We start from the raw sequence: 27,962 nt of genomic DNA, 5'->3' as shown, positions 1-27,962 counted from the left end.
CGTGGTAACAAAATTTTCAAGAGAATACGTGGTATCTCTTCCGATTTTTCCTTTAGAATCAGGCACATAAGATTATTTTTATAAATGATTTAGTAAAGAATATCTTTACATGACTATGAAATAGATAGAGAAGTATAATATTGTATTATTATATTTAATAATGAACTTCATTCGGATTTTAAGTCTAACAGCTTATTACTCTTCGTTAAATGATCTTCCAATTTTCTCGAAGCCTACGAATATGCTACATTGTAAATTCAAGTCTCGATTAGATACGGATTTCGTATATACCAAGAAGTAATTTAACTTATCCAGTAGGTTTTTCCGAATAAATTCAATCAATACTTGACATTAGAAAATCGGTCAGCGAAGGTATAAAAATCTCCTCCATCCGAATATGCGCGATACGTCCGCAGACGAATGGCTGGGCTAGCTTGATCCCGGCGCGATAAATGATCCGAACCGTCGCAATCGGTCTGACACGACGTTTTGATACGTCGACGAAAAGACTCGCCGGCCTGAATCATTCATAAGCATTACAAATCGGCCGAAGAGAGAAATGTGGCCTGACGTCGGACGAGTTCGTTTCCTCCGACCTTCACCGGTCACGACGGGTAGGCGGAGGAAAAGATTGCCCGCCATCCTCTTTCCCAAATTCCGACATACTTCTTCCTCGCGGCTGAAATATATCTTGCAACGGGGTAAGCTTCGCAATCACGCGGAAGCCAGTATCTTGATTCGAATAAATCTCCTGTAACTCGGGGATTCCGCGAACGTGGGAAAGGTCTTTTCGTGACAAGTACACACGTAATGGGAAAAGCTTTACTGCGGGGTCTGGATGCGCAGTATATCCCCGCGACGCCGCGCCGCGCCGGCCATGAATTCAAAACAACCCCGTGGATCCTAAGCCACGGATAACGTAATTACGCGGCCGGCTATCTGCGCCACCCGTGATCTTACAATGTCGCGGGACCACGTGCCCGAGAACCGCGATTTCGCGTTCACCAAATTTTATCCAGAATCGTTTAATCCTTGCGTTCGCGACCAAAACGTCCAGTCGAATGTTGGAATCGCGATGTTTCTGCGTGATTTCTTTGTTTTCGAATGTAAAGGTATTCGTGAAATGGATAGTCTAAGAATGATTGTCGTATTTTTAAAACAGAATTACATAGAAGAAACTTTCAAAATAGATTGACAGCTTAAAGGTTGAGAGAAATCTGTTACAGATCGAGTAATTTATCAATATTTCTTTTTTCTTTGGAAAAGTATTAGCTATAAATGTTTATTATTATTTCATAGGTACGAAGATACTGGTTCCTAACAGAAATTGTAAAGAATTTGATTGCAAAAGGTTGATGAGAAATTTCATGGTTTACAGATTGCAATGCAATTTTTATTCGACTCCTTATTCTTGTGCGAAGAGATGGAATCTGTAGATGATGACTCTGTGCATCGAAATAAGACAAGGTGAATAGTATGGGACTCAAGTTTTCGGACTACCCAGTGAAATACTCCTTGTTACTTTAGGAGGCTAGCCTGGTACCGTTTAACACAGTACTTCTAGCGAACTTTTATTCGATTACAAGTTACTGTCTTCATTTATTATTGGGAGCACGCGTAGTCACGTTGACACATTCGATACGAATGGGAACGGTATTTCGCAGGAGCGAATGCCGCAGTCACTTTGGAAACTACAGTATCGTCTTGATAACTGTAGGTATCGCCCTGGGAACAACAGTATTGCTGTGGGAACTACAGTATTACCTTGAAATCTACAGTACCGCCTTGGGAACGACAGCTGAAAGCAGCAATAAAAAATTGAAATTCATTTGCTTCGGGTAACCGGAAATGAATGATGAAATAAGTACTGTTTTCACGCGTACTGAATGTGTTAATTTCAATCGGGGATTAATGACGATTGGTGGTTATAAAAGACAATTCGCAATCGAATCGATTATTAGATTTGAATCAACGTCAGTTACGTGTAATCTGATTACATTTCGCTCACCTCTGACGCGCACCATTTCGTTGCGAGAGGTATGTGCCCACTGTGAACATTTGCTGCGTCGATATGTAGGAATGTTGAAATTGACATCATAAAACTGATGATGGAAAATAATTTCATTCCTGAAGAGGAATAACTAATTACGATATATTTAGCTGCGTGTCCGAAACATGTACCACAATTCTCTGGTATCAGAGGCATTCATTTGCGCGATATGTCGAATCCAATTAATGGTAATTCAATTTATTCGCGCGATGAAAGTTTGCTTGTACAATATCTTTTTATTGAACATTCGCAACAGCGAACTATGCGAGTCGGTTATGTTATTCGTGTATCTGGCGGAGCTGTTCAATTAACTTTATTAAATGCGATATGAGTATCTCTAATATTTCGATTGGAACTGATAAATTTCTTACAATCTCCCATCACTATAGAAAAAATTCTGTTAATTCAGAATATTATACAATATCAGCCAACCAAATGAATTCGTTCTATATTCCTCGAGGAAAATCAAATCTAAAATATAATCAAATTTTCTCTTATTTATTCTGTTTGAAAGGAAATGATCAAGAGAAATCTGTGTTTAATTATCAAAAATTTTTGAATCTGATTAGAACCTTAAATCACAGCTCTCTAATCGATCCACTAATATAAAAGAAAAAGAAAACACGTATTACCGATATTTTCTTACGCCATTCCCGCGTGCGAAAACGTCTTCAAAAGAACGGGAACGTGCTAGATCGGAAAATACTAAACTGGAGTACCACTAAAGTAGTAAAAGCGTAATTGGGTCGAAACAGACCCAAAGAACATGGCGGCGTTAGATGCGGACTGCGCCAGATTCTTTCGGCAGGTTCCTCTTAAATGTGTTTCGACTGACGCCGGTGAATTTCACCGAGCTATGTGTGTGTGTCAGCGTGTGCGTGCGTGTCGGTGTGCACGAATTAGACGCTGCTCCGCTGAATCGAGTGGCGTCCCCGCAAATCGTATACGGGAATCGCTGGTAACCACAAGTTAAATCCCTCCCATTGGCGAAGGTTCTATACTTCGAGTCTTTGAACTTCGCGAGTAAGAGCATTCGGTATTGGTTTCGGCGTCGAGAACTTTGTCATCGAATAAGTAATCAACGTGACCCAGATAATACGGTTCTATTGTGGATTCATTGTAAGTTTCGCGGCGCGATCGCAAATTAACTGCTTTCGAGCGGGATCTAATCTACTTCGAGCCGTTCCGCCGAAAATACAATATTATTCAGCGTGGATTAAACAAAGAACTCTCACTCTAGAATGTATAACCCGTTGCCCTGGAATTTATTTGTCAACTATAATCGGTACGACTAATTTATCATTGAGAATCCATTGAAGAAAAGAACAGGAAGATTCTGGGCATATTAGTACGTTCATATTTTCTTTGGAATGCAATAATTGATAACGGAAGGATAATATTTGATCTAATTTCACGAGAGTTGAATAATATTTATGTTTGTTAAATTCTGCTTGAACTGTTCACCTTCTGACACGTGATTCTAAGGCAAGAGGTTGGTTAATAGGCGAAATGAAATTTTGTAAGATGAAACATTTCTGCGTGATTGGAGCGTCCAGGAAAGGAGAAAATAAATATAGACGGGAAAGGATAAACAAACACGAACGAGAAAATGACTCGTTTTCGATTTATTTGGTTTGAGCAGAATGCCGATGAACAAATTCCGAATATTCATGGGAGTTTCAAGTTTGTGCTGAATTAATCTCCGAAAACTGGGGATAAGCAGAAATTGAATTTCTTTATCAGTCACCCCGTTAGATTGAAAATGAATTAACGTTAGAATACCGGGGATCCCGGCCTGGCTAGAATCATTTCGAACGCGTACGAGTCTCTTCGGTTTATATTGAAAATGTATTGTGTACAACTTCATATATTCTACACAGACACTTCATCGCAACCCTTAATGAGATATGCCTCACATCATTCACAGTTCTATTAAAATTAATGTATTTCATAATCATTTGGTAAAATTCCAACGATAAAAAATACACGTAATTCTATATTAAGCTATCCCCTGTTCCCTGTTATACCCTTGCACGTTTTCTCGCGTTAACGTATTAACGTCTAACCAAGTCTCACGTACAAGAAAAAAAATTCCACCGACATAGAAAACAAATAATCAGAAATTACCATGAAAATGCATCTCCTACAAAAAGTATCTTCTCGCATCGCGCATCCTCAACGAACATTTTCCTCGCACCTTCAACCCCTTACCTTTAAATAAAACCAATTTACAATTAAAACAAGTATCAAATATAAATATTATTCAACTTTCAGTTCAAATCAAATATTATTTCCTACAATCAATTATTAGTCAGTAGAATAATCGTACATACAAAATACCACCGTACTTTTCCCTTTCCCATCAAATTAACTATAAAACTCCAACCAGTGAACCCTCAGTTTACTCCGTTCTCTCGCGCTCTTCCCATTATTCATAGTTATTTAATTACCATAACATCCCTCATCGATAAAATCACAACAACAAAATATAATTTCAAACTATCTATATCAACAAAATCCAATATTACGGGTCCACGTTGATCCAAACGTGGAAGATCGTCCGCGCGGAACCGCGTACACCGCGAGGGTTAATTCCGCATTCGTTCGTTACCGTCGAGCGAAAACGCGGCACGTGAACGCGAAAGAATGTATCCAGTGTCAGAAATGAATAAATAAATGAACAAACAGGCAGCGGCGGTACGCGTTCGGCCGAAACGGGACGGAATTCGCAATAAGTCGCCGAGACATTTCGCCGATGCAACGGCGAACGATCGTGGACATCGAACTTCACCGCTCCCGTGGCCCGTTCCCGTTCCCATTCCCGTGCCGGCGTCACAGTCAGTTTGCCCCGCGCATTTCCAATGCAAATAAGCGGGCGGAGCGCAACGAGAGCGCTGCCGAGAGGCGAAAGAAAGTTGATACGCCGTTGTAAACCACCCCTTGATGCGACGTGTTCGCCATCCCCCAAAAAGATACTTATTTAAATCCCTTAATCTCCCGCGCGCCATCCTTACGCAGCATTCTTCAACGGCGATGGAAGAAGGGGAGGGGGGGATCGAAGGAAAAAGCGAAATCGGAAACGGGAAGCGCCGGGTGTAGCGTTTCTTTGTCGCCTGGTTTTTCCGGGGGCGTTTCGCGCCGGGAACCTCCGGTTGCTCTTTACGGGGGCGCATACATAATTCCTCCGTCGCCCCTTACTCACCGTTCCGCTTTCGTTACGGCCGAACAGAAAAACCGGTGCTCTTCGGTTGAAACGTAATTTAACCTCATCGTCTTTTCTGTTTGGAATTCGGGCTTTGATAGATGATACGTTTCCAGTTCGTCGTTTCGACCTCTCGTCTAGCGCCCCGCCGCGTCGCGTCGTATCCTGGCGAACGAAGTTTTTAGGGGGTGGCTGATAAATGCGGGTGTTATACGGTTCACGTTAATCGACCGGGAAATGTTGTTTTGCGTTCGAGCAGGTTCAGCCTCCGCAGTCAATTTATATTTATGAAGAGGTAGGTGTCGTACGGAAATAGGAATACAGAACGAAAATCTTGGTAATATTTTCGGGTTGTTGACGATTGATGGGGATGAATGGTTTTTTTCAGTATGGTTCTCTGTAATTTGTTACTACTGTTAACGTGTTCGTGTTTAATAGTCAATTCTGCGGGTAATGATGACGTCGTGAACACACGGAAACGATGCGATGAGAATTCGGGATTTTTCGAACACAGCAAGTAATTTGCTCGGAATCAATTTTTGGGAAATTTTTGTCGAAACATCGAATGTACATAGTTGTATTTATATTTTCAATATACAAACATTTATTTTATTAGCTGGATCGACCATCAGTGAATGTATACATCGCGGTGCAATTAAATATATGTTTTTCGGTGCACGATAACTCGGCAAATAACAGCAGCGAATCGGTGTACCGCTACGATATTACGCGCGGTCGCCAGAGGATCGGCGAAATTTGAATATCTGTTCTAGCAGATTTTGAAAATTCAAAGTTTTACGGGCCGTGTTCGGCGTGACCTGTTTCCCATGGACGAAAGAGCGGGGACGTTGATCGTACGTTAATGCGAGTCATTTCATTCCTATGTTTAATTCATGGCCGTGATTTAGGTTCCGCGTTTAATCAATGCGCGTGGCTTAATTTGTGTAATTAATATAACAATACAGGAAAACGTATGATGCTAATCGCGGCCCCGACGTATAGATAAATTATCACGGAAAACTTTATTTTGCCCATTTATTCGAGGGTGAGGTGGCCTGCTCCCGCGTAAAATCGACAAATCGTTTTCGTAATAGCGCTTTACAGCTGACGTTTATAATTCGTCTGTTATTTTCCAGTGCGAGCGAATTAATTACATCCCGGCCAAGAAAATTCTATAACTATGCTATTACGGCTTTGCGCCATTGAAATTAATTGAATCACTTCTGCGTGCGCGCGCGCGAAGAGTAATCACGGAAATTATAGATAAATCTGACTCTATGCGGATGCAATTGCAGTATTGGTTGGAAGAATTCGGTATGCAATATGTTGTATACTGTTTAATTATTATAGTACTACTGTATTATTAATTAGTTATATGACTTTATCATTATTATTAATATTGTTATTATTATTACTATTATCATAAGCATTATTGCCTGAAGCTAAATTAATCATTATTCAAATTTACGTGGACACAGAGAACTATTTGCTTAAAACTAAAAATGTTCCTTAGGACAGTACAACTCACGGTACCCATGAAATTGAATATTGCAACAGTTGAACGGTATTTGCGCACCTGAATTTCTGTACGAGAATTTATATGATACTATAACGGTTCAAACATACTAATATTTGAATGCCTCTGACTGATTCTGAGCGGCTGTTTAACTTCCGCGGAACTCGAGAAAGACTGACTCGAGGTTTGTTTGAAGAACGACTCGAGAGATTGTTTGATACTGTTTGAAGTTGGTCGGCGAACTAACGATGATTCGACACTCTTTCGAAAAAAAAACCAAGAAACTACCGTTTATCATCGAATATTTAGCAAATATTTGAGAATGCTCCGACAAACTCGCGCTTAAAGTAACATACTTATATCGAACCCCAAAAAGCTTATGTCAAATCACAAGATAAATGACCGCACCGATCAAATGAAAGATGAGGAAATCTTACAATTCCCATACTTCGTTAACCTAAATTATCTCGTGTTTCGGCGAAGCTACACTTACAGCAATCCATTCAAAGCAGCGAACCGATTTCAGCAAGTATATACATCGAAACTTGAAATCTACGAGAAGAGAACCGACGCACCGTTAACCACGGGCACAAACGACCACAGCAATCAAATCAAACGGAAGAGAAGCTTTACATTTACGCGTTTTATTAGTCAAAGTTACCGTGCAGGTTTAAGAGCCGCCGACGCGTTAATGAACGATCCGGGCTGAGAAGCATCGCCGAAGAAATATTCGAAGAGAATACTTCGAAGTTTAATTTCGCTGGGGCGCGCGGTCGGCCCGGTCGTATCGCGACAATAAAGTCGAAACGAGGCGGACGAGAAGGAAAAAGGCGAGCGGGGGAAACGGTAGTTTTATGAGAAACGTTCTTAATTGTCCGAGTGTCACGGGTCAGCCTGTGACCGGCGCGGCGCGGCCGGGCAACGCGACGATCGTCGCTGCGAAATCATCGATCAGGACCCTCCGCGCGCGCAAGGGAGGCGCGGCGTCGAAGGGAAACTGCGAACGCTTGCCGCAGACGTTTGGTACCTGTTTCGAATAGCATCCAGCTCGCATTTCGAGATCATATTCGCTATGATTTATTGTATTCGCTTGCGCGACCGTACATAGACGCGCGTCACTTTCCACGGCTGGGATCGGATCGGAGTTTATAGATTATCGATGAACGCGGAACGCGCCGGGAGCGGAGATGAAACTTTCTATGAATGGCCGGCGGAACGATCAGCTGGTGGAGCTGCCTTTCGAAAGTGCTCTCTTCGCAAGCATTGACTGTGCATTTCTCTTTTCGTTTTTTTTCTTTTTTTTTTGATCGTGCTCCTTCTTCCCTGGTTCCGAAAGAGCGAATTCCATCAGATCGATTTGACGGCCAGGCTGTAACTTCGATTCTTCGCGAGGAACTCGCGATAGTCTCTTTGACGGGACGTCTGAGACAAACGAGCTCCTTTTCACCGATGCCTGCTGCGATTTCTGCTTCGCTCTTTCCTTTTTGTAGCTGAGATGTGTAGATGGGGTTAACTGGGTTTAAGCCTTTGCACTCGGGGAGTCTTTTTGGAACTTTACGGAACGAGTGAAGTTTATTTATGTAACGATGTGACGGTTCGTTTAAAATAGTTGGGTCTTTGAGGATGATTGTTTGGTTTATGTGATAGTTAGTAGATAGCTTTGATTTGTTATTGGAAATGAAGTTTTTGTCCTGTTGAATTATTTTTATGATGTTGGATTTTAATTATATTGATTTTTGTGTATTTTATATCATTTAATGTTCTGTACTGTATGGAAGCTGGGAAGGTAATCTTTTTCATGTCAGACACATGGAAATATACATGTTTGCTCTATAAATATTTGATGTCGTGACCTTTAAGTCTCTAAAAGTCCAGAAGAATTTATATCGCGGTACACTAATGAGTTACTTAACCTGTCTAGCCACCGATTTTCAAATTTACCCTTATGCGTCGAGTACATGATTACTTTCGCGTTTGAACGAAAAACGAATTTTCCTCTTACCGTTTAACAGCTTCCCAAATTGACGCGATTAGTGAAATTGTGTCGAATCACCCGCCGCGTTGTTCGGCTCGAATAAATATTTCATTATTTAAATAATACAAAATTCTATGCGAAATACTCTCTCTCGTATTTAACCATACACACTCGAAAACATCCAACACAATGCCATCATTTTCACGAACACTATCAAGAAACTGAAAATTGCAATACACCAAGATCAAACAAAAACGTACATTACCAAAGACATTAAAACGAATCTTCAAAAATTATCAATAACAACGACATAAGAAGTGTTCACAAAATATCAAGCAATCCACTTAACACTGAACAATTCTTCTTTCTCGATGATTAAAAACGTAACAAGCTTCCACGAAAAATCACTAAAGAAATTGATTCCCGTAGTAGTACTCAAACTGAATCACAACTCCATTAAAATCACAATAACTGCACTCTCCCAGTTTCCACAAAAAAGTCGAAGAAACTCAACTTGTCTGGACAATAGTTCTAATGTTGACCCTTTGCACTCCGAATTTCTTTTGCATTTTTCCTCGATAACTCTGTATTATCACAATATTATATTTCAAATACATTTAAAAAGATACATAGTTTGCAGAGAGCAGTGTAAACGATTCTTCTCACTAATAATATCGAAAATAACATAATAATACAATCTATCTTAAAAACATCTCCACAAAGAAGCACACCTATGAATAAAACTGATGTCATGCTCGGCGCAGGAGCGCAAAGGGTTAAAATGATAAAACATCCTTCTAAGAGTAATCTTATCTCCAAAGAGTATTACCAACAAAAAAAGAGAGAATCAAGATCGATAAGATCGAAACGGCTCTACCTTTATCCAATCAGGTGCACAAGCGCGGCCCGCCGCTGTATTTAAGTCGCTTTAATTGAGATTTCGTTGCCGAAACCGTCGGACAAATTGCAGAGGTGCACGAATTTCGAGGCCCCGACGCGGCTGGATCCCGAGCGGAGCGGAGTCCGAACACGTCGGTCGATTCCGCCCGCTGCAAGCAGCCGGTTAACCCTGTAAAGGGGCGAACGGCGGAATCTTATAGGATCGATTCGGTGTTCGAGCATCATCGGGAGCTTTCAGTTTCTTTCTTCTTGCAACGAGGGAGTGCGGTTTCGTTTCTTCTTCTCCCCGTTCCCTCCGCTCCGCGCGCCACCGCCACTAGACAATCTCTGCCTTCTTTTCCCGACCCGGACCGCTCTGGCCCACGCTCATTCCCGATACCACCTATCCCCGGCTCTTTCAAGGGACGTAAGCGCCCTTAAATACCTGCTGAATCTCGACAAGGCTAGAAAATCATGGATGAGAGGAGTCGTTGGAAGAGAAGGACGGCAGGAAAGGTAACTGGAAGATGCCGCGTTTCGATCCGAGCTAACCCCTCCGCATCCCTGCTCTCCAGGTTGATATTCCTTGTTTCACTGTACCATCGATACTATTTGCTCCTTCCATTAGCGATACAGTTTGTTTAACCCTTTGTGCCTCAACGGTGCTCCAGGAGTCTGGTTCCATTGAAATGTTGCAGCAAATCGAATACCAGTACGCGTTTTCGGTGTTTTTCGTTTGTTTTTTTTTTCAATTTAATTTGTCTGTTCGAGTACCGTTGAATGTATTCGCGCTTTGACGATGGCGGGTACTTGCGGGGAGTATCGATGTTTGTGGGAATTGGGATTATACGTGTTAAATGTGAGGATGGAGATGTTAAAAAATTCGGAAAGCGATTAATGTAACGTTGAAATCGCGTCAAATAACGTTTGTACTTTCTATCCTCGTGCTATATATTATTAATACAACGGAAAATATAATTATCCATGAACGAATTAAAGAAATTTTAATTATCAAGGAAAGGAACCAGAAGGTGGTGGAGAATAAACTGAACAAAAATCGAATAAACTGAACAACGCATTGCACTAAAGTACAATTTAACAAAGCGAATTTTCCTTTTAACTGTTTAGAAAGCGTGGCAAGGCTTTTGGTCGGAATACGCGGCTGCAGTGTCAATAATGATAGCAGCTGGAGAATTGTCAGGCCAATGACCCGTCAAATAACGTCGAAACAATGTCACGAGCGGCGTCGCGTCGGTGCACCGGTGCACGGCTGTATTTCATAGCCGCGGTTTGCCGGGGAAACCACTGAAAACACTTCAAAGGTGCCGAAAAGGCTTGACGTTAGCGTGCGAAGTAAACGGTCAAAAGTATCTCGTTTTCGCAGCCGGCAGCCACGCGCATAAATTCGCGGGACAAACTGCCATTGCGGGGGTTTCACATGGCTACGCCCTTAGGTGCAATGCATAGCGCGACTGCAGTACATTTTCAGGTGTAAGCCGGCACAATGCTGCGCGCACATACTGGGCGACCGAAAACTCGGCTATTGTTTATTCTGAGCGCGCGGTTCGTAATACAAATAATTCATTAATATCCGTCGGCCGCATATCATCTGAACATTTCGATGATTCATGATTAATCCTTGGCCGATTTAATAATTAACTTTCGTTCAACTCTTATCGAATTTGCTCCCGGTCGAGCTAATTTTGGATTAACGTTCATCTAATGTGCGTTGTTCATCGTTTTTTTTTTAAATTTATATTCGAAATTCGTGTTCCAATGTCACTCGTTTGTTAGCTATCGATTAATGGAAATTGTTATTTTACTTTAGCAGGGTTTGAAGTATTGTATTGTGTATTCATGTGATTGATATTAAATTGTTGATAGAATAAAATGATATAATTGTGGATCGAATGATTAAATTAATTGATAAATCGTCTGTGTAGTTGATAGCAGACTCACATCATATATTCCATGCTTCCTCAATTTGATAAATCATAGGAAATTTATTAATAGAAATTCTTTATTCTTATGGTCATTACATACAGTTGCACACTGATTAATTTGTAGCATATATATATGAGGACCTACAGTTTACTCACAATTAACAAAGTAAATATACAACGTACGTCTGGCCCTCTGCGTTCCCGCTACGTAAACTTTTCCACTTTAATATTCATGTTATTAAATACACGAGGCGTTTCATAATGCTTGAAATTAGGAGAATCTGCAGCGAAATTAAAACGTGTTACGTAATTACGCGTTTCAGTTTAGTAAACCATAGAATAATTTCAATATAATACATCTCTGCATAACAAATTATTACAATTTACATCGTATTATTATTCATTTGTGTGTAAAATGTGTATTGTAAGATTTCATAACAAAGAAAAACTCGTTCCATTGTAGATTCGACTTGTTCGATACTCCTTAAATTTTAAAAATCTCGCGAAATGCTCAAGCAGCAGGTATTTATTCCATTGAATTTTACATTTCAAACTGTAAAATTCATATTTGATGAAACGGTGAGTTTGCAACTGTTTCGGCGTTCTCGTCAGTTCGGCAGAAACTAGTGTGCAACGTGAGGAAACACAAAGTTGATACTTTGAAATGATTAACGTTGTGTATTGACTTTCGTAACTTCCAGTGCCAAATAGATTGCGCTCGAGTGTAATATTATATTAGTGAAAGAGCACGGGACAAGCAGAAATTTTAGAACGACTAGTACAGATTACACCATTATAAGGTTAGTTCTTAGATGGAAAGAAACATACATTTTAAACGACCATTTCTTTTAGACGACTTTTTAATTAAATCGGTGGTACAACGTGATATATGCAGGTATCACAACATTAATTTAGTTTAAACATTACATCAGCTTAATGCACGTTAGGGTCTGTTTACTCTTAGCAAGAAATTAGCCCTCTGAGATACAGTTTTGGGTTACCTACACCCTGTTCGCAACGCTGAATACAATGTTACGCAAAGTAATGATATCTTTACGCTGAAATAAGTGTGAGTGCGTATTATAGATAATCTTTTAATTAATCTCTTACACCCCTAGTTCACAATATTCAATAGAAAAAAAGTTACGATCCTGCTTCAGAAATACCAAAATTTATGACTAAACATATCTCTGTACTTCTACATCCTCTCATTTGTTTAACATATACCCGAAAAACTTGAACCTCTCATTCGAAAAATCCAATTAACCCCTTCCACTAAAATGAGTCCAGCTCGTTATAACTTTCAATGCCAAAGAGGGCAATAACGGTTTGCTCTCATCTGAAACGGGAAGCGCAGTAGTAGATAATATTTTCCTAGAGATCATCGTGTATGGAAATCATCATACTAAAGGTAAACATTAAATACCCTAAATCTTTCTCTCATCAATCCTTCAGCATTAATACTTCACAAAACTTTCTATTCCCTTAAGAAACCGTTGATAACAACAAAATAAACTTCTACTTAGAAGTATATACAACGAGTAATATTAATTCTCACTAAATTGATTTAGAAACATCCCACAACTCTCACTCGTCCCAAAATAATAAAAAACATTCGCTGCGGTTAGTGTTAACCCTTTGTCCTACAATATCGCGTTAGACTCACGTCGAAGATCTCAAATAGAATTCAGCAAACGTGAATGAATTCCTCCAAATCAAATACTACTTTCCTATCCTCTGTGTCATCGTTCTAGGGTAAACGTAGACAATGATCGTAGAACAGTTTTCTCCTCTAATAAATTATAAACAATAAAGTCGTTCCATCGAATGCGATTTCCACCGATTCTGTTATGGAAATCAATGTTTTGTTATGGTATTGCGTACTTTTTCAATGATGACGTTCTTTTTTTTTAGAAAGTGGGTTTTCGTTTGATAGTTAATTAGGTGGCTTTTTTAAATTGTGAATATGGTAACTTCTACAAAGGGGATTGAAGCATTTAAGAAGATTGAAGGAATTTGGGGTTATCTTTAACCCCTTGCTCTACAATATCGTGTCAAACTCGTAGTGAAGAATTCAAATAAAATTTAACAAACATAAATATTATTCAATTTATTCAACCAATCACTCTTACCAATGATTATACCTTAGATCATAGGTTGTCATAGAATAATACTGACATTTTCTCTTATTTTCAATAAATTATTAATAACGAAGTAGATCGATTACAGTTCAGAAAGAAATCATAGAGGGTAAGAAGCTGTAGAGAGATACTCGTATAATTTTGATAGTTACACTGAATTTTCAAATTTTAACTTGACTTCCTAAAGAATCCCCAACGCAAAGGGGTTAACCGGGACACCCGTTACATGGGTGCCCAAAGTCGCATCCACTCCGGTGGTATAGGTGTGTTTACGTAGGTACACACTATTGCACTTTGTCGTGTTACGTCGTATACTGCATCGTTCGCCGACAATCGCCGTCCCCGAACGAGGAATGCGCGACGCCGGCGTCGTCCTTGTCGCTATCTGGTAATCCCCGCCGCCCGGTTTTCAACGACCTCCATCCCTTTGAGCTTCTCATCGCGCGGCTCTCACGTTTCGGCCGCATCCGGCTGGCTGTGGGGTCGTCAGGGACGGGGGACGCGGCAGCGGCACCTCCGCGCGCACGCTGGCCCCCCCGAAACGCGTTTTCTCGGTTTTCTCTAATTGAACGGTGCGCCGAGGATTTAACCTCTCGCGACGACGTGCCTTGTTTGCCTCCCACCGTGCGACCCGACGCCAGCAGACACTCCGTGCGCGCTCAAATTTCTGCTCCCGACCAGAGTCACTCATGATCCTCGGTCGCGCAACCCCCGCGCAAATTAACAGGGAGATGCGACGAGCGGTTTCCATCGCTGGAAATGAATTCCGGCGAAGTCGCAGGAAAGCTGCGTCCGTTTGTGCTGATAAAAAAGCTTCGAACGCGATGCGTTGAGTCCTGTTTGCTCGGAGGCGGATAGTGGGTCGGTATACTTGATGCGATTTCAACGATTTCTGGGTTTGTGGAAATCAGTGGTTTGGTATGATGCGTACATTTTTAATGATGACTACTTGAATTTTGTAGAAAGTGGGTTTTCGCTTGATAGTTGTGTTAAATATTTATTTGCAAAAATAAACACAACACAGTTTGAAAACTTAGTGTATTTATTAATATGCATTACGGTGATTTACTAAAACTGAAAACGAAACGCTGTTCGATGTTTGAGCGTCTGCTACGAACTGCCGAACGATGCGGAGAGAGAAAAAAAGACGCTCAGCGCGTGCAATAAAAATGGCTGTCCTTTTCAGGAAAAACAACTGACTCCTGCGAGGGAAAGGACTGCACCAACGGATGCTTTCTAGCCATTAAAAATATATTTAATGCTCATTCTCAACAAGTTAATTAGGTGGCTTCTTTTGATTATGATTGTGGTGACTTGTGCAACGCGAGTTCAACCATTTGAGAAGATTGAAGGAATTTAAAGAGACGGGTTGAATCTTTTTGTAATTTTGAGGGTTACTTGAATTTTAAAATTTTAGTTTGAATTCTTTATGTCGTTATTGATCTTCTATCGAGCTTGCAGAATGTAAGTCTGAATTGGTAATTTGATTTACGTTATTTGTAATTTCCCCTGTATTCGCAGTTTGTCGTTCCGGAATTTCATTGCTCATTTTTCGCGGACGCATTTACCTGAAACACACATCTTACCTAATTGGCACTCGCGAGATTATATTATCTTAAGAGCAGTAAATAACCCGCGATAAGAGATCGAGAAGCACCTACCAGTTAACCTGAAGAGCTTTCCAGAGAAGAATAATCACGATCCTTAATTATCATGTCTAACTGCTGAGCATGAGGTTTCCTTATCGTGATGTTGGTTTCTCCAATTTCTTCGAAATTATCTGTGATCGTAATTATCTACGAATACTTCAGCTTTGTTTCTGTTATTTTTATTAGTCTTCGATATGGCAAATTGAATAGATATTACTTTTACAATTCACATCTTTTTTTCATAAGGGAATAATATAAATAATAATAATAATAAAATCGATGAATACACGCGAGAAAGATACTTTTCTTTTCATTAAGGGCGACAAAAGGAAACGATCAATGTTACAATGGAAGATTTACCGTGAATCCGAGTGATAGTAATCTTCCAAGCTTTCACCCCATCAGATTACATTCGAAAATGTATTTCGGCTGCTCGAGGAGCGAAATTTATTTATCGGCCACCCACTGATCCCCCTTCCGAGAGGAAGATAAGCATCGAATCTGCAAAACCATTAATCATTGGATACTTATCCTTATTTTCTTTAGACTTCCTTAATGGTGGGGAGAATTGCATAATTTTTCAACCGTGAACATTTGTGCGCCAGACCTTCCGACCTATCTACGCGCACGCGTTTATTCCGCTTGACATGAATTTGACAAATTATTTAACGCGGCAAATATACGGGTCGACACGGATTTTTCTATGTTTTCAAAGGAACGAGAGTTACATTCATTCTCCTTGTCAAATTAGAGACTCCTCTTAGATTTTGCTCAAGAGTAGAATAATCAGTATGATTTACACACAAACATTTATACAAGATACTTGTTTCTTCGATTCTTTGTAAAACATGTAATGAAATTTATTAAAATATACAATGTTTTTAATTATGTCGTTTATTCTTTCTCTGGTGTAACTTCAAGTGCTATTGTCTAGTAAATTATTGAATTTTTGTAATAAATACGTTTAAATATTATAGGTTTCTTCAAGTATTCTGCAATTTGCATTATTCAGTTTATTTAAGTTACAAATTTACGACTCTGCTACCTCTGTTATAGTCATCCAAATGACAGTTACAAAGAATAGAATGAAACTCAACACGAGCCACGTTTATTCTAAAGGATGACATTTCTAGGCAACGAGACGGGGGCACTCTTTTCAAGGGTTTCGAGGGGATTCTTTCGATTGTCAATGAAATCAAAACTCCCCAATCTAATTTCATGACTCACAGGCTCGTTTCTAGGAAAACTGGTTCAAGCAATTTATGTTAGGTTTCTTTACATTTGTGGGTATTCACGGTAGTTCCGGTTCTTCATTTGTAAACTGAACTTTTCCAATACCTCGGTTCCGGCCTATCTTAATTTATGTAGCATCATTAAGTTCACGAAATTATTTTTAATCCGACATCGTACTGTACTCTATTACGCGTTACTTAAATTTCCGAAAAAAATATTTCTGTAGCAGAATTTCAAATAAAACTGTCAGCATTTTCGGTGGACGAGCAAATTTCGTCTAAAAACGTGTACAAAAAAACAGTTCACAGAAGCATGAAAGCTCGCTAATGGAATAAATCTTTCCTGACAAAGAACACAAAGATGAAAAGTTGACATCGTTGCCTTCCTTTTTCAATATTCTTGAATTTCAAACGAGTGGTTGCATTGTACTAGAAATTAATTCATTTATTCCCACTCATATTTTGATAATACAAATAACTAGTTCCGAAAAGAATAACAACTACTTCAAATTTATTTTATATTCTCATCACTCGAAACACTTATATAACAACACAGAATATAGAACAAAGAAACGTTTAAAAGGATTTCAATATGCTGTTGCTTTATTCGCAACTCATTATGATTCTCAAGAGAACAACCTTAATCCTCGTCGCTTCACGTCGCTGTAACAAATTTTTATTTACCACGAAGATCCTCTATATGTTGATTACATCGTTCCGCCATTCTCAAACCTTTATTCATCAGTTCACGGGGCGCTGCTCCTCACCGTGGGCTCGTCTTATCTTTCAATACACGGTCCACGTCACCGCGCCTCAACCCTTACACGCAATAAATAATTTATAAGCCGGGTAATCGTATCTGGCGACCTAGAAGCCCGGCCCGGGGCTAACGTGGAAAAACTACGGCGGAAGAGAGGGCGCGAGTATCGGGAAAGTCGTTAGTATTTTTCCTCGTCGGAAAGTTTTAAGTAAATCTTAGCCGATCCACTTGCGATTCAGCCGGGCCGTGGTGCTGCTCAACCGAATAACTTACTTTCGACGCCATCACCGGTTCTTAGAACGATAATGATCCATTAAGAAACTCGGAACTCGGTGCATTCCAGCGAATACTACCCCGGGGCTAGCTTAGCGCGGCTTCTCGCGGGATAGAGGGAAGAGGCGAGCTGGGAGCAGAGAGTGGGAGAGAGAACCGGGGAAAAAACGAAAAACGTTAATCGGAAGAACACGGCACCGGAAATGGTGAAGTCTTTCGACTTTTCATCGAACTGGAAGGAGTCGCCTTTGTGCTTAACGGAGGGTGCCGGCGTGCGGTAGCGAAAGACGATAGGAAAGGGATGAAGTAGGGTGAGCGAGACGAAGGGTTCGCTTCCCGATTCCAGATGAACGGATTTCGTTAAAAGCAGATTTACATTTCCTCGGCTGCTTCCTCTCTCTCTCTCTCTCTCTCTCTCTCTCTCTCTCTCTCTCTCTCTCTCTCTCTCTCTATCTCTATCTCTATCTCTATCTCTATTCCTCTGAATCCCTTCTCTTTCCTGCGAACGTCCTCGAACTATTCGTGCACTCAGCTCTCGCGCGACTGAATTCTCGCATCCCCAACCCCCTGGACCGAACTAACCCCCCGGGGTGGTCGGCCCCCTATGCGAGAGACCGCCTGAAATTTCTCGATGAATTCACGCTTGATTTCCTGTAGGTGGATTCCAACACAAAACATCAGCCGCGGCAGTATCCGCCGCAGAAGTGGGATCAGAACGATGGCGGCGGGTCCCCCCACGTCGATCAGCAGGAGGATCTTCAGTGGATCGAGATCAGGTTGAACCTTCAGCCGTCCCATTACTCGAACGGGCAGTTGAGTCTGCGATGCAACGCCCAGATTCCCGGCATATATTCGGCGGTAAACGAGGTGCAGCTCGGACCCGGACTGCGTGAACCCGTGCCAGAGAGAGGTAACAGGAATTTTATGCTGAGCTTGAATAAAGCTGCCGCGTGTATAGAGTGTTTCCGAAATCCCGGTAAATGAAACCAGAAAATAATTTATGATGGGAAGTGAGCGAGGAATGTCGGATAAAATGTTCTTGTTGGAGAACATTCGTTCGACAAATCGGTTAACCGCTTAGAATCAAAAGTAGAGTAACCTGAGTTGATTATGTGTGTAATGGATTATTTAATTCTTCTTGTTTTCAAAGTTGAACGAATTTTACTCGTTCTATATTTTCTACTTGCATAGTTCTTCGTTTGGAAGAATTCTTAGTCGCCATTTTACCACTACTTCGGAAACACTCCGTGTACGCGGCAAATGGGAGGACGTGCATGCGGTTCAAACTTATACCGTATTTAGAGTGTAATGACGCAAGCTCCTAAGGCGAATACTGAATCATTTATGAAAGAAACCGATCGGATTAGAAGGGTTAAGTGTTCAGAGCCAATGGGGTTCTTTCCGTGGTTTTGTTCGGGGATCGTGAGTTCGTAGAGTGGAAAAGAGTGTTTGTGCATCAACGAGCAATAATAACGTGCGCGTGTTGTCTTTATTTAGCGGGATTATTGTCAAACAATCGCGGCATATATTTACGGAGGAAACAATCCTCACGGTGGAATAATTCTCAATGACTCTGGTTATTTCTAGTTTATTTTAGTATCGCATATTTACACCTTCTACAAACTTCCGAGAGAACCACGTGAATCGACATCGTTTCCGGATTTATTCATCGAACAAATTCAACCGCTAAATCAAGATTAATCAATCACCGATCGACGTGTATCTTTCCCCATATAAAAATCACAGAAACCCCTGGATACACAAAAGTATGAGTAACAATACGCGAAAAATCTACAAAACAAAAGCAGAGTAACTAAAATCCCCGGGAACGCATCGTGAGAAATGGAAAAGGGTACCGAACGAGATAGTGGGAAATCCAGCGTTCCATCGATCGCGCTAAAAGCGCTGCTCATCGCATCATTTCGGAATACCCGCGGATATTATCGGTAACCGAAAGGAAAAAGGGCAAGGGAAGCTGAAAAAACGATGGACTCGTGACGTGTATGTGACATAGAAAAATCCGGGGACGAAAACCGCGACGCATCGGCTTCCATAAATCAAAAATTCCAAGTTCTCCGGCCGTTATCGGGGCCGCTTGTATTTGTTGCCCGCGGGCCATCGCCGATATAATTCTGTCCGCATAAATTCGAAAAATTCGTTCGGCGTTTTGTTTCGACACGGTGCGGGCCGCGGTTGCCGACGCACCTGCCTCTACGCCCGGCGAGACCCGGTTGCGGCCAGTTGGTGTACGCTGCGGGTAATACTTGCACGCTTCGGCTGCCTAGCTGGGAATTAGCCGGTCGGTCGCACAGGCTAATAAATTTCGAGAGTTAGGGGTCCCACCCACTCGAATTCGGAAAGGAAGCCTCCGGTGCACGCTGCGCTCGCTTCCTGCACGCGACGTCGACGAGATTTAATTGACCGGCCACGGGTAGAGCCTCGGCCCCTATTACCTTCCGCCAACCGAACCACCACATTGAACCCTCGTGCACCCCTCTCGGCCAGAGGTGTGCGAGAACCCGAAAATATCGGGTCGAGTCGGGCAGAGAAATTTTGTTCGGGATTGAGAGTGGTTCGTGAAGATGCTCGAGATTTCCGAAAATTCTGATTTCGAAACCTGCTTCGATGAGTGCGACTATGCTCTTGAATTTTGGATTCTTTTAGAGGTTTCTGACTAATCATTACATTGTGAGATTTGGCTACGATTAGGAACTTCTGGAGTTCTCAAATATTTTCGATGGTATATGAAGAACTAGGTCAGAAAGGAAGAATGAAATTTGTTTGCTGATACTAAAAATAGTAGACGGGTAAAAATGACCGATTATTGATAACAGATTATTAAAAAGATGACGGATGTTTCGAAAAATTATTGAAAATATTAATTTAGCAAACTAAATTGTACATCAATTTATGTCTCAATAGATGCACTCTTGGAGTTTTTATAGAGTTTCTAAAAGTCGATTTAACTACTCGGTAGTTTTAGCGTTAAGACTTTATTTTCGAAAGAATCCAGTTTGAAGATTTTTGTGGTAGGTGTACTTGAACATGGCTAATTTTCAAGTGGACGAGTGCGTGTAAGAGAGTGGCTACATGAAAAACTAGATTAGAAAGAAATGTTGAACATTGGTTCTTTTTAAATGAAGTCTATAAATGGAAAAATTGCGTATTCTTCCTTTTCGACTGAGATATTCAAGCTGAATCGGCTTGTTTTCGTTAGTAAGGCCACATCGGAAACACTCTGTATACATGAGTATCTCGTTGGAATTTCCGTTGCGACAAACTTGACATCTTATGACGACGCATAGCTGCGTCGCGTGATACGGGTGGCACGGTTAGTTTTCGACGCGAGTAGCAACCGACGAACTACCTGTCGCGTAATTAATAACAGCGGAATAATCCATATCCTTGCGGTGGGAAATTACTAGATTTCACGAAGAATTTCGGAATCCTGGAATATTTGCAATACTAAAGGCGTAGCATTAGGTCGGATTAGACTCACGCGACCTCAACCCACGCTGATTACCCTATTGAATTATTCGGATTATCTGAATTTTTCTGTTCGGTCGAAACTTGTTAGTAATAGTATTATTATCGGATTAATTAGTTGAAATTTGTGATATTTTTGTAATTATGTGATAAGTATACACATACTTATTATTGTTCAATGGATCGTATACTTCTTGACTTTTTTCTTTAAGGTACTGAAACTATGGGTTTGTTTAATTTATAAAGAAATTTATGTTGAATTCAAGTTTGTTGAGAGTTCTATTTCGTTATAAGTATTATACGCGTGCATGGAAATCCGTCGTTTGTATATAAAGAGAAAATAATGATATCAGCTTAATAGGAATACGATTTTCGTAAGATCGATGTAATCGTTCAACTTGATCGAGCGCATAACAATATAATACTCTACTCGAAGGGTAATGAATTATATCGTATCACTGACTAGTTACAGTGCAGCGAACAGCAAATAAGAACCGTGAAATTTCATCAAGTTTTTATCGACGAGCCACATCGCGTGATTAAATTGAATTCTGGCGTGTGAAAGTGGAATATGATGGATAGCGTTCAACGGACAGCTCTTCTCCCCTCATTTTAAAACGCGAAGAATTCACCAACCCCTTATGAGGAAATAATTTCGCACTCCTCATACATTAATATCCGTGACACTAGAATTAGATCGCGTTTCCACGCATTCGTTTAAACTTCTGGAACTGATCCGTCTGAAAGAAATTTATTACATTCCGTACGATTAGTGTCATGAAATGGTGTAATTCGTTTTATGTGTGAATTCATATTTTAAAAGTAGAAATGGCAAATTATGCACAGATACAGTAAGAGATTCAACGTGAACAAATTTCACTTTTTCGGAAACGAACTTTAATAGAGAATACTTGAAAGCTTAAAAATTTGAAAATTTAATAGTTCGAATATTTAAAAATATGAAATTTCTAATATTTGACAATTTTAACATTCAGACATTCGAAAATCCGTCCGATATATCACTGTAGAACACCAACAAGCTCGATTAATAGACTTTCGATGTATAAAACGTTAAACGAATAAATTATTCCTTGCGGTGCTTTGCTGGCATTACTGTTTCACGTGCAATTGCATTAAACTTCCCGAAATAACCCGTCCGTTTCAATTGGAAATGCAGAGACCAATATGGTGTATCTTAGAGAAGCCGGTGTATACCCTCGACTCGCTCCCTCGCCGCGTTTCCCCTGGAGGAGGGAGTAATAGGTCTATCCTCCTCCAAGACGCAATTGACGCCTGAATAGAATTCCGCGGGGTCTTTGTTTTTCCCCCAAGACGCATAGTTCCGACCAATGGCAATCTACACCTCAAATAAGCCATGTGAACATCGTGTCCCAGCCCGCGCGCGGTTCCATTGTCTCAACAACGCCGGGACCCAAACATGTGTTTATACATTCCGGCCGCTTGATACCGACAGAGATCATACCTCTGTCAAGCCTATCGGAACCAGTGGGTCCGTTCAATTGATTGGACATATTATGCACACAGGATGTGTTAGATGTTAACTTTAGTTACGTTTGGATTTGATGTAGCGTGTTATTCGGGTACGGATTCGTTCGATCTATTATGCATGCTAGTAACAGCTTAGTAATTATATGTTGTTGACAGTTTATTGATGTACTACTCGCCGTGTGTATTCTCCGGGATAATTTTGTTTGTGGCTATTATCGCGTTGCGCTATTACCGATGTTCGTGGTTCTTATTCTTGAAATGGTATTTAATCGTATTTTTACATGTAATTTACTTTTAATCTTTGGAAAGTAGATTCGTTTTTTATTTATATTAAAATTAAACCGTTGTAGTTTGAAAAAAAAAAATGGAAATTGATCATTGAACATGGAAAATGCAGATTGTTCGCGAAACACTGTGAAATAGAGAATAAAATTTTGATAATTTTTGAGATTATCGAGCTTTACCTTGCGTGTGCAGCTTTAATCCATTGACTGGTGTACAATTGTGTTGTTCCGGGATAGACAATCAGGTATGCAGCGGTAAACCAGAGTTATTCGGGATAGGCAATCAACTATGCAGTGGTAAACCGAGATATCTCACGTGATACGAAGGGAAAGTACAAATGTGGGTCAATAGTAGGAGAATACCACGTTATTGTGTCTGGTTTAATACTGAAAACCTGGCGCTGTTTGTACGCTGGTGCAGGGAACATTTTAATGGCGGTATGATTTCGCGTGAAGCAAAGAACTCGGGAAAGTTTCAATGAAAGAATGCACGGTGCGTTCTCAAATGAAACAATCAAATTTCATTGCGCTTTGTGCTTCGAAACAGAAAGGACCGAGTTGTACAAACACCGATCTAAAAAGGAATGAAAGCATTGTAAAAGTTGATTACGCGCATTCATTTCCTTTAAAAGAATATTGTGCTCCTTTTATTCGTAGAAAAGATTTATTTTGCATGGATTGCTACATCTCCGCATTTTTAAACAAATTTTAATGTTTCAAGCATTTAAATATTCAAATATCCAGATTTCCTAATTTTCACATTCTTAAATATTTGAATTTTCAAATTATCAAATATCCTAATGTTCAAGTAATCGAATTTCCTCATTTTCAAGCTTTTAAATATCTGAATTTTCAAATTCTCACACATTCAACTATCAGGAAATACTATCAAGACAATATAATTCCAAATAATAGCAGTAATTCCTTGAAGAAACTATTTCACACACAAACGAACAATGCAAACTTAATCTCACTCCCGCCTCATCTTTAGTTATTCTCTCCTCATTTCATTCCCACAGAACTCCAAAAGCCACCGGAAGCAAGCATCCCCTCACAAATTCAACCGAATCAAAATAAGATCACGGTGCAAAGAAGCGTACCGATTTCACTGATCTTCGGCGAATTTCGCCAGGATCGAGCATATTATAGAGGATCCTGTTTCCTTAAAAGTTCACTCCTTCCTTTTCCCTTGGTCACAGAAAAATCGTGCGTGCTCGTAGAAGTTCAACGACGAGCAACAGTGAAATTCTCTTCAGCTTCCGCATCTTCTTTTCCGATAGAATGAAGGGGCTACGTAGGATTTCGGTCTCGTTGAGAAACTTGTTCCGTAGAAAACGTCGAGCGTCAGGGGTTCTCAATCCGCGCGCCGTTACGAAACTTCGGCCCCTCATCCGGTTCGGTCCTCTCTTGACCCCTTTAAAACCCATCCGCCCCGTTCTCGCCGTCTTACTTTCTGTCTTGCCTGCGTGTTCTGACCCTCGGCTGTGCCTCCGTTTCGCGAATCTCTTCGGGATTCCCTGGACGCTGATCTTCACGTCTGTAACGACGAACTAAAAGGGGAATCGTAGCGCTTCGATGTCTTCGGATCTTTTTCCACTGGTCTCCTCGGAGTTCGACGATAAATCGTTAATGTTCTTTAGATCGACGGGAATGTGTACAAATGTCCACTGTCTCGGCCGTGATTCCGTTTTGTACGTGATTTTATCCAATAGCAGAAAGCATTGAGTTCTTCTTCTTCTTTTTGCGTTCCAAGGATTTGTAATAAAACTTTGTAACGCTTTCTCCTTTTCTGGACCGAAGTGGTTGGTTCCTTTAGCGAACAACTTTGGGACCGATTTAATCAATTACAGATTTATTTGAAATTAAAGCAAGCCGAGCATAGGATCAATTCCAAAATTCGAAACAGTAATTTCAATTCTTACAACTATTGCTTGACGAAACTAAAGATCAATGTACTTCATTTTTCCACTTTCAAGTCAAAGACAACAGTTATCAATCGTAGACATTGAGCTGAATCACGAAACGAATAAACCTTTTCTTTATATTTCTTCTTCTCTAACTTATAAGCATGATAGCTGATAAAATATCTTTTATCGATAGCGTACAGTCAAAACAGATTCGTTCATCGACAGGATTTCTTCGCTCCATTTCCGACAGCATCCGCCCAGATCCGTTCGCGTCACAATATTTGAATAGGCACAGACAGATCATTGAAAAGCCATTTCCGCGAGTCGCCTGTTTTTCCTTCATCTCGCCGAGTAATAAGATTAAGCGGTGCCGGAATACTAAAACGTAATAAAATTTTCCACGGTTGGAGAGAGTCTCGCGCGGGGGACCACCATTAAACGGGTCGCCGATAGATTTTCCTCCCTTCGTCCTTTGTTCCTTCGACCGAGGGAAAAGTCAATTTCGTAAAAACAATTCTGTCGACCACGGGCCAGAGAGTAATACGTACGAATCAACGAACCCAGAGGTAGCGGGCTGCGAAAGACTTGGCGTGAACGAAATGAAATTACCACGAGCTGCGAGAACCCGAACGAATTCCTGAAACGTCCGTGCTACAGGTCCGAAACGAAAGTCTGCGACGGGTTTCGAATTAGTGGAAAGCCCCCGCTCTCTTTCGACGTATCAATCCGCCAGATGGTTTCCGACATCTTTTTGCGGAACTACCGCGAACGAACGTAATCGAAACATCAACGAGTTCCCTTAACCCGTACGTTACCAAGCAAAATCTTACGAAATTGAACATTTGCGAAATGTTAAGGTTCCCCGCAGTAACCGCTACTTCTCAACTTTCTCGGATCTTGTAAATTTTAATGGAACTTGATAAAAATCGATCTTCGAATTTCCAACAAAACATGTGTCACTCATCTATAAATAACGTGATGGTTTAAGCTGGATCTAATACAGATCTACACGTTGACTGTCACGTCACACGAATTTGGACACGATTCGTTGTATGATAAAGAGAAAGTTGAGAAATCTTGACTTTTCAGTTTCAATAAATGTATTGTAATAAATGTATATCTTTAAAAATATTTATGAAGGATGTTTTTTGTTAATAAAAATGAAATGAAGCTTAACGAAGGTTAATGAAGCCGAACACTACCATTTAACCGTAACGTTTAACGAGAACCACAAATATGTGTGGTATTTCGTTTGGAATAATTATTGTTACAAACAGATTACACGTAAACGAACTGGGTCCGATAAATTGCAACGCAAAGTGGAAACAGATTGACCGCTGATTGAGTTACAAGAGGGAAATTTATTTCCGATTTTGCACAGATGTAAGCACAAAATGATCCTAACAGTAATTGCAAAAAATCGATGTAACATCGTTAGCAATATTAATGTTCCAGCGCAATCGGAAAACAGAGTGGGAGACAGATAGCGTTCGAATTAAGCATCGCGGGGACACTGGCGCGGAATATCCCGGGAAAGTTGCGAAAACAGAACTCGCGGGTGGAAACAGCATGTAACGTCTATGGGTTTTCAGTAAGAGCTTTTCAGTGGGGCTCAAGTGACCGTGCATTCTGAGAAGTCCATGTAGCTTAAGCTGCGGGGAAATCTGGAGAGTTCTTGATATAAAAACTCTCCAGGCAACTTCATGAGTCTGCATTCTAAAGCTCGCGACACGAGTCCTCCAAAGTTTCGCAGAAACGATTTACATAGAATTTAGAGTAAAGGATGGTGTCATTGTTACACGCTCGTCTGTATATTCGTGTGAGATTACACGTCCACATATGCGCGACGACACGTGTATCGCTCTTCAGAAGTCACGAAATTTCACGAGATACCGAAAGTTGCGGAAAAGCTTAATCCGCTGCCGCTGTACGCGCAACTTCGTGAATTACGCGGAATTAAAGCGGGCGATTTTCAGCGTGGGCTTGAACATAAGTTTTCGCATGGTCGCTGGGACACAATAAAGTTCCAAAAACGTCGATTATCTTATTTCGTATTCGCTTTTCCTTTCGGGGAAGTTCCGCGCGCCGGCGTTCCGGGTAACAATGACGGAGAGCGATGACGGAATTTCAATGGGAACTTCGTAAATCCGCGGAACTTTTCGAAAATACGTAATTTAACGGACGACTGGAGCGGTTAGGCCCGACCTTCCGAGCTACCCGTTGTTCAGGATCCCCGAACTGGCTGAAATTTTGCGATCGTTCCGGCCCGCCGACTGAAAATGCGTTTTCGTAACGATCTTCGCCACTTTTTTTCGAACAGTTCCACGAAAAAATAAGGCAATTGTTCGCATATCGATGAATTTTAATTGCAGTATTATTTAGCGGTGGTCTTTAATACATGCATCGTGAATATTCATAGAAATACATATTTCCGTGGAATATAAATAATGAAACGGGGCCTGAATAAAAAAATTCGTATCGCTTTCAGGAGTTGATCGAATTGTTTCTCGTGTTTTGTGTGCAATTTTCGCGCCTCCGCTGAAGAATGCAGTTCATAATTTAGCGCCGACGTGTATAATATTATTTATTTTCACAGTACGTGGCGTACATGACTGCGAATCGTCTGGCAAATTTGCTAATAACAGTTAAATCCGGCGTTGCAACTCCAAATCATTATTGCGAAAACAACAGCGTCGGTACTTAGTCGATGCAGCATTATTAATTCTAGTATATTGATAGTCAAAATGAATTCCTCTCCGCAATCTTACCCGCATTCGCAACAAACTCAAACTTTGGTCCCAATAAATAAATAATACCCAATAAATCATCCATATAACAAGAAAACACCAATCTACGTAACAATCCGCAATCTACTATCCTCAATTCACCAACGTTCTCCGATGAAAAACAACCTACTAACGAAACGAAAACTAACATCAACGTTAAAACACAACCTACCAAAAAACCAAGCAACACCTCCCGATTTCCCCGAGACGGTCGTATCACTCATCGACAGATCTAATTAACTCGCTTTCACGGCAAGATTAAGCAACGTCGATTTCGCCGTGTCAATCGTGAACGTTTCCTTTAATTGGAATCAATAGAACCAATTCCCCGCGAATTACCGTACCTTCGGCCCGGTTCCCAGCAATAAGA

At 40.7% G+C, this 27,962-nt stretch overlaps 1 protein-coding gene across 1 annotated transcript in view; it reads left to right on the top strand.

Annotated features, from left to right (window-relative positions):
- Positions 1 to 27,962, top strand: part of LOC116432475 (uncharacterized) — a 177,608-nt gene that overhangs the window by 140,715 nt on the left and 8,931 nt on the right. Inside the window, exon 5 of the mRNA XM_031989469.2 lies at positions 18,278 to 18,530. Coding sequence (XP_031845329.1) covers positions 18,278 to 18,530 — 253 coding nt within the window. The remainder of the gene's footprint in view (positions 1 to 18,277; positions 18,531 to 27,962) is intronic.

Source organism: Nomia melanderi, chromosome 3, assembly GCF_051020985.1.
Source record: "Nomia melanderi isolate GNS246 chromosome 3, iyNomMela1, whole genome shotgun sequence".
Lineage (NCBI taxonomy): Eukaryota > Metazoa > Arthropoda > Insecta > Hymenoptera > Halictidae > Nomia > Nomia melanderi.
The sequence above is the reverse complement of the archived record's forward strand: the minus strand, read 5'-3'. Positions and strand labels throughout refer to the sequence as shown.